We start from the raw sequence: 13,379 nt of genomic DNA on the forward strand, positions 1-13,379 counted from the left end.
GGGCATTACACCGTTCTGGGTGTGCTGCCTCGCATTGGGCCGTATGACATATACTGGGTTAAACTGGACCGTATGCTGGGCTGTATAATGTATTGGGCGTGCTGTGTCGTACTGAACCCTATAGGGGGTTGTGCTTGGTCGTACTGGGTCGTGCGAGTGGACTGTATTGTGCGACCGTCCTATGTCTTGTCGAAATTTACTGAGCCGCTCAGGCCGTAACGTATGGGACCAACACCACCGTATTGGGTCATATTCCAGCACTATGGCCTATCACTAGACTCGGGGTTGTGCTTCTTGCTCCGTTTGTGGTCCGTATATACTAGCCGTGCTGAATGTCTGTACGGGCAACGCATCGTCCTCTGGAGCCTGACTAATTTACCAGAGAGAGCAGCCCTGAGCCACACGTACCGTGTCACTGTTAACGTAGCGTACCGTGCCGTTCCATACCGTATTGCCGAAACACGCCGTACACTGAGTCGTACCTTACTGTTTCGTACATGAAGTCTGAAGAGTCGTAAGTGGTGACGAGCGGTTGAACCACGGACCGTTTCGTTCCGCGCTGTATGTTCAATATTCATGCATACCAATCGATAGCATTGGTTATTAAAAACATCGGTCGTAATGTAAAGTATTTATATTTCGTATCGTTCACCTTTCCAAATCGTACAGCCAGTGCTGTTCTGTTCCACGTCGTACCATTCTGGTTTGTGCCGTTTAGCTTGACCAACATAGGCATTAGGTACACTTTCCATTCGTTGCTTGCCGATGTGGCTGGTGTCAAGACAAGCCCTTCTGGGCGGGACATGCCAAACAAATGACGACGGCAAGACCGTTCTTACCGTACCGTTCTTATGCGGTCGAAAGAGCGCTGTCGTGCAGCCCGATGCAGAGAGCAGGGCTGCGGAGTCGATGGATTTTAGGGTGACTCCGACTCCGACTCCGACTCCGACTCCGCAGCCCGATGCAGAGATTACGGGTGGGGAGAGCTCAGAGGTGCGGCTGTACAGGGTCCGTTATCAAATCAGCACGACACGTTGTGATATTTGAACGGAGGGTGGGCAGCGGTTGGGGCGATAGAACACTGGCTTGGCCTCAAGAGATTACTGGGGCTTAGTGTAGCAAATACGGGGCCGGATGTCATACGAAAACCGTTCAACTCATCGAAATTATATGATTTACACTGATACACTCGCATATGCATCAAGAATACCTATATGTAGCATAAGACGTGGGTAGTGCGTGGGTAGAGAATGTACGCTGGAACGTGGACGTTTAACAGTAAGAAAATAATCCGAAATGTAAACCATCCTTGCCAGTTTTTTAATCGAAGAAGCAAATTACACCTAATTCACGTCGGGCAGTAATGTCTTATCCCATAGGCATTCTGCATTCGCTGTGACCTGAGGCAGGTGCTATAGAGCCTGCGGGCAGTCAATAGCACTCCGAGTATAGATATATGTATACTTCGAGCCGAAATGAAATGCTTTACTGCTTTACAGTAACAAGCCCGTGCTTGCTTGCTGGCGTCTTTCGTAACAGGCGAGTATGGCCATAACTTGGCATTTGTACTTGCCGTACCTAAGCCACACAAAATGACTAGCGATGACACTGCTATAAAAACCGCACTTACTCTCACATAGCATGACTGATTTATGCGATTATCAATAGTTATGGCTGCGTAAGTCTTTATGGAATACCTGTCAATCAATATCGTTTATTACATAATGCGACAAGAAGTCATGTAAGAAACTATAACTAGACTGCAGATGACAGAGCGAAAAGAAAAAGTTTTCCGGTGGACAAAGTCAGCCACATTAAGAGTTTCTGACACCTGTCACCTTACGGCCGAAATATGCACAGCAAGATCTCCTTACTTCGATAGCTCAGCACTCCGCATCCGCCCCATTTGTGCCACAACACCACACATCATTTAACAATCAAACGGCGTTTATTAATGACTCATACGCAAAAATACGAAAACGAAAAAAGACGCGGACAGGGGGCGGACCGCCTCGGAACACAAAGCCTTCCAGGCGACGCGATTGCGGTAGAGCGACACTTTTGCCTCGCTTCAGACGAACGCGATGTGTGCGTGCCGTGTGCGCCGAATTGGCCGCGCCACCGCAGCGGCGGCGGCGTTTGTGACGCAGGCGCGGCGCGCTGTGCGGCGTTTGTGCGGCGGAAGGTGCGCGACAGCGGCGATTTGTGCGCGGTCGCGCCGACAGAAACAGACGGCCGACTCGCCCCGCGGTGTGCGCGAGCGGCTGCGCGGGCGTCCTCTCGCCGAGAATAACTGGTAGCTAATCGCGCTCTGCTCGCCATGTAACAAACTACTTCACCCCCTCCAGTGCGGCGCAGCACTGGCAACATATCCTGCGGGCATCTAGTCGCCCCACCAACATAGCACGCTCACTCGCTCGCTCTCGCTCACTCGCTCACCAAGCGTTCCTAACTGGCGTGTTCGGAATCTTGGACCGATTCGGTACGTCGGTCCAATTGACAACTGACAAACAAGACAAGTCACACCACCCCCACTACACGTAAATCGGCACCGGCCCCCCTCAGTCGGCAGTGTAAAAGAGAAGAGAGCGATCTGGAAAGAAGCTGAGAGGAGGATCGGTAGCCAGCGACGCGGAACAGAGGCGCGACAGCGGACAGCCCGGCACGGAGGGTAGGCCGGTAGAGACCCGCCCCCGCACGGCGGACAGACAGGCGGACAGACAGACAGACAGACAGGTCCGGTCGGCGGACCGATCTCGCCGCATTGCCGGTCGTAGTGGTCCCAACACATCGTCACAGAAGGGCGACCCGCGCCGGCGCCCGCGGCGCCCGCCCGGCGCGTGGACATCGGTCGCGCCGAGCGGCCGCCGGGGACGCACTGATCGCCCTGCGGTCAGCCCCGCCCGGCCGGCCACGTGACGAGGCCACTCACCGGCCGCGGCGCGGCGCGCTAACACCCAGCGCGCGCGCGCGCGCGCCGGCCGCGCCCGCGGACAGACGGACAGTGGCCGCGCCAGCTCGCGCGCACTATGTTACAAAACCACGTCACGTCGTAGGTCGACAAAACAAGGTGGCCCTGGCCGGGTTAGGAGATCGCGAACCAGGGCCGCGCGGCCACCGCGGACGCTACAGTGCTGGCACCTATCGTTAAGCAGTTAAGATAAAAGTTTCAATAGTTGTCGCGCCGCACTGCGCGCACTGCGACCCTATATCGCCACACTTGAGCCAGCCAATGTGCACTCGCGCCTCTCACAAAGAAATAAATAGATCCATATCTCAGCACGGTTGATGACTAGACCATCCCGAGCGGGCTTCTCATCCAGGGGAAGTCCTGAGTTCGGGACGCTTTACCCGCACGATCGCGGCGCCTCTGGCGGCCGGCCGGCTGTGGTTCGCCGGCCCGGCCGCCGGGGGCTGGCGGCGGGCATCTGGAGGCCCTGAGGCGGGCGTGGCCGCGCGCCGGCCGCCTAGTAGAGACCACAGCCTCGCAGGTTGTTGGCTATGATGACGTCGGTGACTGCGTCGAACACGAACTGGATGTTGGTCGTGTCGGTGGCACACGTCATGTGACAGTAGATCTCCTTGTTGGTCGACTTGTTCTTGGCCTCGAACTGGGCCTGGATGTAAGCGGCCGCCTCGCCGTAGTCCTGGGCGCCTGTCGATGGGAGATTGGTGTGTTAGAGGTGGCTGAGAGGGAACTGAAATGAAGTGCAGTCAGCAGTGTGTGCTGGGCTGAACGCATCAAAGCTGTGAGGACGGAAGGTAGATACAGATGCGAGTGACTAAGTGAGAAATGAGCATGCTCTAAAATCCCTATAGTGCGCTCAGACAAGTAAAATGCAGCAATGAAACTAATCGTAACCATCACCCATCCTCGTCATCCTCAGGACTAAACCATCCGTGTCCCCCTCACGCTCCCTTTCCGGGCTGACGGTCACCCCACCTGACAACCGGCGGGGGTCGGGTTCCCACCGGAACCTGTAATTCCTCTCCGGGGTGACTGTTTGTATGGCTGGACCGATTCCCAATGAGGCAATCCGTCCCAACGAAAGACTGTCCCAACGAGGCAATCCGGTCCCAACGGGACGGTTTCTCCTCCGCTACTTGCACTGTCAGTGTCCCGCACAGCCCAATGTCTACGCTCTATCTTTACATCCCATAGCTCTGTAATGGTCTTAACAGGCCAAGAGCTTGCTCCCCACTCTCCCCCCCCCCCCCCCCAATCGCTTCTGTACACAATCGCAGACGCTACCCCGAGCCTGACGCAGTAGCATCCCGTTCGGCGTTCTGATATTTGAGCCTTGCGGTACAGCATACCTTCAGGCGCTCAAACCCTGCCATCTAGCGGGAGGATCGGTAAACACAAAGTTGTGCGGCACAGCATCACTGCAGGCGCTTTTCCCACTGCCATCTAGCGACAGACTGCATCACCTTGGAATGTGCAGTACGTATGGTTGGATTATCGTTTAGCGGCATGGAAATTCCTCTATTCGCTTCAATGCTATCCCGTTTCCAGTCCATTTTTATCTTTTTACACGATACCCTTTATGTCTACAACAAACACACTCGCATAATTTGCACCGAATTACTTTGATCATTCTAAAGGAGAGACAGCCCAGCCTTCTAGACAATTCCGTACTACAATCGACCTATGAGCATAAATATGCTGACAGATTAGGTACACCCGTTAATGAGTATCGTCTTATGTACAGGTGCTTAACAGCTTGCGATATCATTAGGTGATCGACATCAACGTCCAACGAATATGCACCCGCATTAAAGGTAGTGTGCCACCTTTGAAAGATTTCCCATTTTATTTTTCCTAGGATAAGAAGCTTCTGTTTTTACCTAATATCGCAAAAAAAATCAAAAATGGGCCTGGAATAGTGCCTTTTTCGACTAAAAGTTTTTCGGTTTTTAGATATGTATAACAACTGTAGTGGGCTCACCTGCAAACAGGCGTCGGGCAACAATCGCGAATGCGGCGCACTTGTGACAACAAGCAAAGGTCATTATAGTGTTACGACCATACGACGTACGGGAATGAGTTATCAGCTGTCTAATCGTAGACAACACAATGTCGAGCCTTAAACTGTAAGCCCGTATTGGTATTGTTTCTTTTATTTGGCTGTCGAACATTATTTATGGTTTGAAATATGATTTTATGTAAAATAATTGATATGAAAAAGCCGTCTTATAAGTTATGACCCCATTTCACCACACGCAAGTGGCAGAAATGACAATGATCAGCTGACGCATTTTTCTTGGCCGAAGTCAGAGCGCGCGGCCCGACGCACCACGCGTATTTGGAAATTCCGACCTCGACGAGCATCAGAAGCCACCTAACAGGCGTGTTCGAAACCGCAGGAGATGATGATGAACGGGTTTATCGAAACTTGATTGGATGAGCATATCGGTAATAGCGATTTCAGTGTGTGCATTTATTGTTCATAGTGGTGTGAAATGTGGTTGGGGTACGACCGACAACCCGTCGGGGCGAATTTCGCACTGGGGTACTCAAAATTTGAAGAATTTAAGACGTTTCCATGAGTTTTGAAGGCATGGATAAGTTCTAAAAATCCGGTTCTCCTTATCTGGGCCATTAACTCCATACGGTCCAAGAAAGCTGGCACACTACCTTTAATTACTTACGAGAGCTATATAGTATGATGCATGTCAATAAAGATCGTAATCCTGAATACCTATAGTTTCTAGCGCTATTATTTTCCGGTATTACTTACAATTACACTACAAGCGCTATTATTTTATGAGCCAGTAAAATGCGATCAATGTTGATATGGCATGTTTTATGAGGACGTTGTTAGGTAAATATCGCGAGCAATTGAGCGATGTTCTGTAATCATCCAATTGCTGAACATCTGTCCATTGCTGGTTACCACCCATCACAAATCCAACAGCATATAATAAAATAGGTACATTTTTTAGACCGGTACGCTCTTACACCCGAGGTCAATGTCCGAGGGTGATTCTGATTTTGGTCATATAAGGCCAGAGCGGGCCGGTGCAAATGACCGATGGCGGGCCGGCGACGTGGGTTGAGGTAATAACTCGGTGGTCATATGGACGCGGCGTCGGCACTGGCAGTCGCACCAGACGGGAATCAGGGCGGCCGCGAGACCGCCTAACAACAGCACCCATCGCCATGGCAACGGTCACAGACTCGGCCGCTGATTGGTCAGACAGGCCGTCAGTTGAGCGCACCAAATCAGCAGCTCATTGTCGCCGAATACGATCTAAGTGGAACGAGCAAAGGTTACTCGTCCGCCAATGTCCGTTTCGGTTGAAAATATTTGTCCCTGTAGACGTGCAATGCCTCGTGACGCGGCCCACGTCAGGGTCCCACAGCCATCAAAAGACCTGAGTGGTGCTCGGCATACGAATAATGACAACACAGGCGCCAGCGACATTGATGCTATCATAGGCGCTGGTCTCCTGGGACCCACATGATCTCTATCAACACACATAGAAACCACCAAATGGATGATCAACGTCATCAAAGCGCGTTATGCGGCCGCCGCCGTCACCAGAAAGCCCTAGCGACCGACCGGCTAAAGCTCGGGGCTTTGGCAGCTCACTCGCAACGGCCACCTCCCTGTGCTTACGGCGAGAAAACAAAATGGCGTCGGCGTTCCGTCGGTGACCGCCGCCGGTGGCGCCATCTCGACAGCAGCTCTGCTCACTTACCTGGGTATTCGGGGAAACAGATGGTCAGCGGAGACTTCTTGATCTTGTCCTCGAACAGATCCTTCTTGTTGAGGAAGAGAATGATGGAAGTATCGGTGAACCATTTGTTGTTGCAGATCGAGTCGAACAGCTTCAAGCTCTCCTGCATTCGATTCTGAGAGAGGCGGGGTCGTATTGATCAGCTTGTTATTTGCAAGTCGTGGAGGTGGAGAGAGGGAGGGGGAGTGTACTAGGAGGAGAGCAGATTAATTATTCGCAGTCACTGCAGGCTTGTTTGGAAGCACAGTGCATGTAGAATCACAGAGCTTGAGACCCGCGTGGAAAATGATAAGGCAATAAACCTTTGATGGCGCTACATAGATTACTTTAGGGCCCACTGTTTACAAACAGGGTAAATGAGCGTCATATCCGCTTATCGTAAAGAAGACGACTTCCTCATTTACGGAGGAACATTACAAATCTAGGACACCTCGAAACTCATAAAATGCCCACATGATACATATGTCTTTGTTTGAAGGCTAACTTCCGTTCGTTCGCTAGACTCAGTTATTACAAAGAAGAGGCCATTTGGTACCTTTAGACGCTATTTGGGACCCACTTGAAATTGATTTCATTGTTTCGCTGTACTACGTGGAATTCCTACAAGATAGCACCTGATGCCCGCTTAGTCGATAAGACTGAGCATGTGCCAACCCAAGGCCATTAGAGTGGATCGGTGTCTTGCTAACGACTCCTAAACAAACACAACTCATGACACTGACACGCGTCAATTCACGAAACGCCTAAACACTCGCAGCTCCGTCAACTCACCGTGGTTTCATCCTCATGCAGCACCTGATCATACTCGGACATGGCTACGCAGAAAATAATGGCGGTCACATCCTCGAAACAGTGGATCCACTTTTTTCGCTCCGACCGCTGGCCGCCCACATCAAACAGTCTGGAAGCGAGAAACAAAGACGAGGTTATCTTAGGTCAGAGGTCAACTAATGGGCGGAGGGAGGAGAGCGGGGACAAAGTGCGATATGAGTTCAGGAGATTGATGGAATTGAAAGAGGTAACACGAATAACTGAAACGTATTCGTGTTACCAATTCAATTGATGGAATTGAAAGAGGTAACACGAATGACTGAAACGTATATAAAGAAAAAGGATGACAGTTCAACTTCTTTTTGTGAAATGTTAGAGGCCCCACCTAATGGTCAAACCGGTCGACAAAAAGCAAAGCCCATTGGACTGTTACGACTGTTACGGTAGACAGTTATAGTCTGTTCCATATCAAGCTTGCAGTCGGAGTTTCTTCGGCTGATCGCTCCTCCGCTCAAGAATTTTCACCTCAAAATGTAAGAGCTGTATATACAGAAATCACGCACTGCTTTCAGCATGGCACTTCGGCTGCAAACTTGAAACGGAACAGAGTATAGACACAGATAAGGACACATGAAGTTAGCGAGATGAAACTGGATGAGAGGAAAAATCAGGGGAAGGCATTGCAAGTTTGTGTTTCTCAAATTTAGGGAAAGATTTGATGAATGAGTAGCGATTAAGACAAATAGAACAAATGGACTACGAAGAAAATAACTGTCTTTTTCCTTCTATTGGTCCATGGTCATCTAGAACGGCTTCGCCATCTTGATAATGCAGCAGTCGAATTCCAACTCGACCCCAGTGAACTTTTCCTCACGGTCGGCGGAAAATCAATCCCGACTAAGGCGTCCCGGACACGTGAAACACGCAGGGTCCGGTTCCCCTCCGTTCACATCCTGTTCTAGACGCTCCGCCGGCCGTTGTCGGTCAAAGTCGGCCGTCTCAGCCGGCGGCGCGGCGGAGCTGGCCGTCCTGATCAGTATCGATCGTCCTCTCCCGTCCCGGATAGCCCCGACAGACCGACCGTCCGCGGAGGCAGGCAGGCAGCGGCGGTCGCTCGACGCGCGTCCATCGCCACGAATTGAGCGGCGATGTTCCTGACAACCGGTGGTCCTCCCCCGAGAGGCGTCATCAATTCCGCTGACGGCAGGACGCCGCGCCGCTGACGGCAAGACGCCGCGCCGCTGATGGCGGCAGCGCGTCGCTCTCTGGCGATGCAGCGCGGCAGACTTTTTCAATATGGCGGCTGCGCTTCCGCGTGATAAGCGTAACGATCAGCGTTGACAGCGTGAATGCCTTCAGGGATTCATCGTGCGGTCTATATCCGCAGGCAGCGAGCGATTGATTCAATTGAATGGGACTGGTATGATAAAAAATGACTGCTAAATGTGCTGCTGCTAAAATAGCGAGGTTGCCATGGCATCCGGCAAGGACATTTCCTGATTTATGCCGGAGCAATTGTAGCTCTTTTTATCTAAATATGACCGAACAGCTTGTGCAGAACAGTACGTCCAGATACCCAGACCAATGATCATCAAACACATTCTTGATTCCTTGCTTCTGCGTCTCGCAAAGTCAACATTGTTACGAGCATGGCATGGGCGATAAGAGTCACCTAGTGTCCGACAAAGTAATTAACTACCTAAATGCATTGTGGTCTGGGACCTGAAGATAAACGGCTCATTTCCTAACACAATGATGAAGAAGCTCATAATCCAACCCCGTGGAGCATAATTTACTTTTTACCTAATTTCCTTTTGGGCTAAGCATTGACGACCGTCCATATAGGACCAACATTATCTATCGTGAATGTGCTCAGGGTGCATCGGATAACCGGACCAATAACCCATCCTTCCCATCATCCACCGTTCTGGAAAGACGGATACCGATCGACTGAGTCCGTCGCCGCCGCCAATGACATACGGTGCTCATTAGCTGCCCTAACCCACGGGGACCGGCCGCTGATGGCCCCCTGCCGTCGCGCTACTGCGCAGTGACCTTGGTCGGGTCGCTGAGCCGGCGGCGGCGACCCGCCTGCCCCGGGGGCGGCGGCGGCGACCGGCCGGCGCCTCCAGGCCCAGCCGGCCGACGATTTACCGGGCCGAGTAAACGGTTTACGTTTGGGGTGGCGGCCGCCGGGCCCGACACCGCCCTGGGGTGGTCCGAGCCGGCGACACAGCCGTGATTTCGCCCCGAGACTTCTACAGACATCGACACAGCGGGACCCGGCCCGAGATCTTAACACACATCATCACAGCGGTAGGCGGTATGGCTCGGGGCTGTTACACAGGGACACCACTCTCGGAGGTGTAACTACGATGATGATTAGGGATTACCTAATTTCATTCCCAATGCGGAAATGCAAGAAATATAACTGAAATACCATAGCGCTTTCATCAGTGAGTTGGTCGGACTAGCACACACAAAGCGTAAGCGACACTTACTTGAAGTTGAGGTTCTTGAAGGAGAAGTGCACCTCGACGATTCCGGTGGTTTTCACTCGGGTTCGCAGAATGTCCTGTTCAGTCGGCTGGTAATCCTTGGCGCCCAGCCTCTCCAGGTCATCGAGGAAGCTGTGGGCACGCGAGACGGGTCAAGGTCAAGGTCATGCGGTCACTGACCTCAATAGAGAACACGACATGAGGGACCAATTTACATTAATGGCGAAAGGAGCGTGCGAATAATAAACGTGTCAAGTGTCAAAAAAAGGACAGAGTACGGATATTACATACTTTCTAGAGAAAGAGGGCGATATGGTGAGGGAGAGAAGGATACGAGAGAAGAGGGAAGCAGAGAAAAAAGCTAGAAGTCCATCTGGGCTCCAGAAGGCACAGTCACCCTAGCCGCTCCGCTCGCAGTTTATGTATTTTGCATTGAGATGACGTCTTCCGTCTGCGAACTTGACGCCGGATCGGCAAAAATACGACTCAATTCTCGACGTGATAACACAAACATTGAACGGCGGCCCAGAATAGGCGGCCGTCGAGGGGCCAATTCATTATACATGCGCTGTGGACGACAGCCAGGTCTGGACACTGGGCGAACACGAACGTCATCTATCCTTTGTTCCGGCGTAATCGCCATCTGCTCACGTCGTAAATATCCCATCCATGGAGTCACGTGCAGAAGCTCGTGACGCTTTTTTATTCACTTACTGATCACGTTGGGGTTGATAAGCCACAAAAAAACGGCAACGTTATTCCATGAGATAAGGGTTTTTTACATAATACAAAAGTTGTATATAATGTGAGAGACAATATGTTTATTGAGATAAAATCAAGCTAAAATAATATATATGACGATAAATGAGCCTATTGATAGATTACCATTTGTAGGGCCAAACGGCGCCCGCCACGTCAGATTTATGACTTACTGCTCTGACATTAGGTGATTTCAGGAGCCATAAAATCGTGGCGATAAAGCCGTTACGAATGCACAAGTTATTCTACGAGGCTGATCACGTCAGCCTATGAATATTTCGAATCATCCAAATGAAGGGTTTACAGACGGCATATAATCAAATGGTGCTCTTTCTATTCAGAAACTGAACGGAAGCTCGATAGAGCTTGTCATAACAATGTTCAAAACACAATAACTTGGGCAGCCTTCAATTTATTGCTGAAAGATCGATTGCTGAAGACAAGGTCATCGCTTTATCAACGGAAGTTGCTAAATAAAACGGACAGCGTTCACCCAGTGTCCCTCATTCTACATGGACATAAATTTCCAAATGACCAATGACTCTCGAACTCCAAATTTGGAAACGTTTCTCTGCCCCACCAATCCCCTCTCCAGGCTGGAGGGCTCCCAGACAGTCTGGTCTCCAGACTCCCAGACCAAGGCCATGTGTTTTGCCTCCGCGGTCGACGGCAGACGCCGACAAGCGTTAACCCGCGCCCTGCTGGGGGGGGGGGTGTTTGAACACCCCCCCTTGTGGTTTTTCGCGAATATCTCAAAAACGGCGGCGCGGAGCGCCGCCGTTTTTGGTACACCTTATCATACATCAATTCTACACATGTTGTGAAAATTTCAGACCAAGGTCATTCAAGGTCAGGTCACCAGGTCACTTAAAGTGACCTCACCTCATAAAAACTTTCAATGTCTGTCATAGGTACACCGAGTGACCGATCACTTTGAAACTTTCAGCGATTGCTAAGAGCAATAGCATGTGCGAAATGTATATCTCAGAATTTTGATATCGATGACCTAAGGTCAGGTCAATTTTGCGACCTCCCCATTATAAGTCAATGGGAGAAAATTGAAATGCGCCTCTTTTGGATGAAAGACATTATAAACACTCCCAAACACCGAATTACAAGTGGTTTAGACACACTGAACTTGAAAATGGTGTCCGTGACCCTTGTTTACGCCCTGAGGTCATCTTAGGTCACGAATGGTATCTAACAGTTTTTCGCAAATAACTTTTGATAGAGGCATGCTAGAGCGATGAAAACGCCTTAGATGTGTTCAGCTCGACGATACGGATCGACTGATATGCAACATGACCCTTTCCGGTCAGGTCATGACCTTGACCTGAGGTCAAATTTTCAAGTTGACCTTTCAAGGTCAAGTTACAGTTCATTCGATGCGTCTTGACGAGAGGACCACGATGCCGGTAAAAGTAAGCTCGTACAAGGCTTGGGTCTAAAGTTATTGCAGAAAAACTGTTTTCGAAAAAATCGGCTATTTTTGCAGTTTTTGCCCCCTGCAGGCAAAACCGTTGACGTTAGGTCAAATCTGAGAGAATTACTCAGAAAGGGCGTTAACCCGCGCCCTGATGGGGGGGGGGGCATTTTGGCCCCCCCCTGTGGTTTTTCTTAAATAGCGAGAAAACGGCGGCGCGCAGCGCCGCCAAATTTTGGGTACCTTACCGGGCATCAATTTGACACCTTCACACAAAATTTCAAGTCACAGGTCACCTCAGGTCAGGAGTTATTGAGGTCAAACTGAGGTCATGTTCGAGCAAAAATGAGCAAAAAACATGACATCTTGAAACGCTCACCAATTCTACAGTTAACAAGCAATTTTAAAGTTCTTTATGTGGTTGTGTAGAGAAAAGACGGCGCTACAAAACTGCTATCTCGGATTTTCGAAATTTTGGGATTTTGACCCCCAAAAATCAAAAAAATTGATTTTTTTAGAAAAACTCAAAAAATTTCCAAATTTTTTTCGAATTTCGAAAAAACCGGAATATATGTGATAGTGCCTACGCTCTTCGATATACATACCAAATTTTAGATCGATACCTCTTTTTTTGGCGAAGTTATAGCAACAAAACTGTTAAAAATTGATGACGTCAAATTTTTGAACTCAATTTTTAGCAATTCTAGACCTCGTAGCGCAAAACGGAGACCACCATTGAACTCCCCGTGACGAGCTGCATCGAATCGATACCCATTTTATGCAAAAATATCAACTTTGAAATTTGACCTAATTTGACCTGACCTTGACCTGACCTTGACCTGACCTTGACCAAAACGTGACCTAAGCTGGCCCTAAAGTCTGTCTGACCCACATAATCGCATTTGTCATGTAAAATGGACCATAAAACATGTATCACACGCCACTTTCATATTGTGACCCCCCCAGTGACCTGACCTCTGTGACCTGACCTGGTATCAGTGACCTCAAATAGCAAAATATGTGTTTGAAGAACATTTCTCCACCGATGATTTTCAATGAAATGCATTTTACTCGATTTTACAACGCATTTCTTGAAATGCCTGTAAACGGTGAAAATTCGACCTTTGACCTGACCTGTGACGTCATCGGTTTGACCGAGGTCAATGAAATTGGGTCACAAGGTA

The 13,379-nt window shown here is 50.0% G+C and overlaps 1 protein-coding gene across 1 annotated transcript in view; it reads right to left on the reverse strand.

Moving 5' to 3' along the window:
• Positions 1 to 1,929: 1,929 nt before the first annotated feature.
• LOC122389715 (guanine nucleotide-binding protein G(o) subunit alpha) overlaps positions 1,930 to 13,379 on the reverse strand; it is a 49,983-nt gene continuing 38,533 nt past the window's right edge. Inside the window, exons 5-8 of the mRNA XM_043382013.1 lie at positions 10,017 to 10,145; positions 7,516 to 7,645; positions 6,706 to 6,859; positions 1,930 to 3,655 (exon numbers count right to left, since the gene is read on the reverse strand). Of these exons, the coding sequence (XP_043237948.1) occupies positions 3,468 to 3,655; positions 6,706 to 6,859; positions 7,516 to 7,645; positions 10,017 to 10,145 (601 nt within the window). The 3' untranslated portion in view covers positions 1,930 to 3,467. The remainder of the gene's footprint in view (positions 3,656 to 6,705; positions 6,860 to 7,515; positions 7,646 to 10,016; positions 10,146 to 13,379) is intronic.

This window comes from Amphibalanus amphitrite, unplaced genomic scaffold, assembly GCF_019059575.1.
Source record: "Amphibalanus amphitrite isolate SeventyFive unplaced genomic scaffold, NRLGWU_Aamphi_draft 000369F_arrow, whole genome shotgun sequence".
In the NCBI taxonomy this organism is placed as follows: domain Eukaryota; kingdom Metazoa; phylum Arthropoda; class Thecostraca; order Balanomorpha; family Balanidae; genus Amphibalanus; species Amphibalanus amphitrite.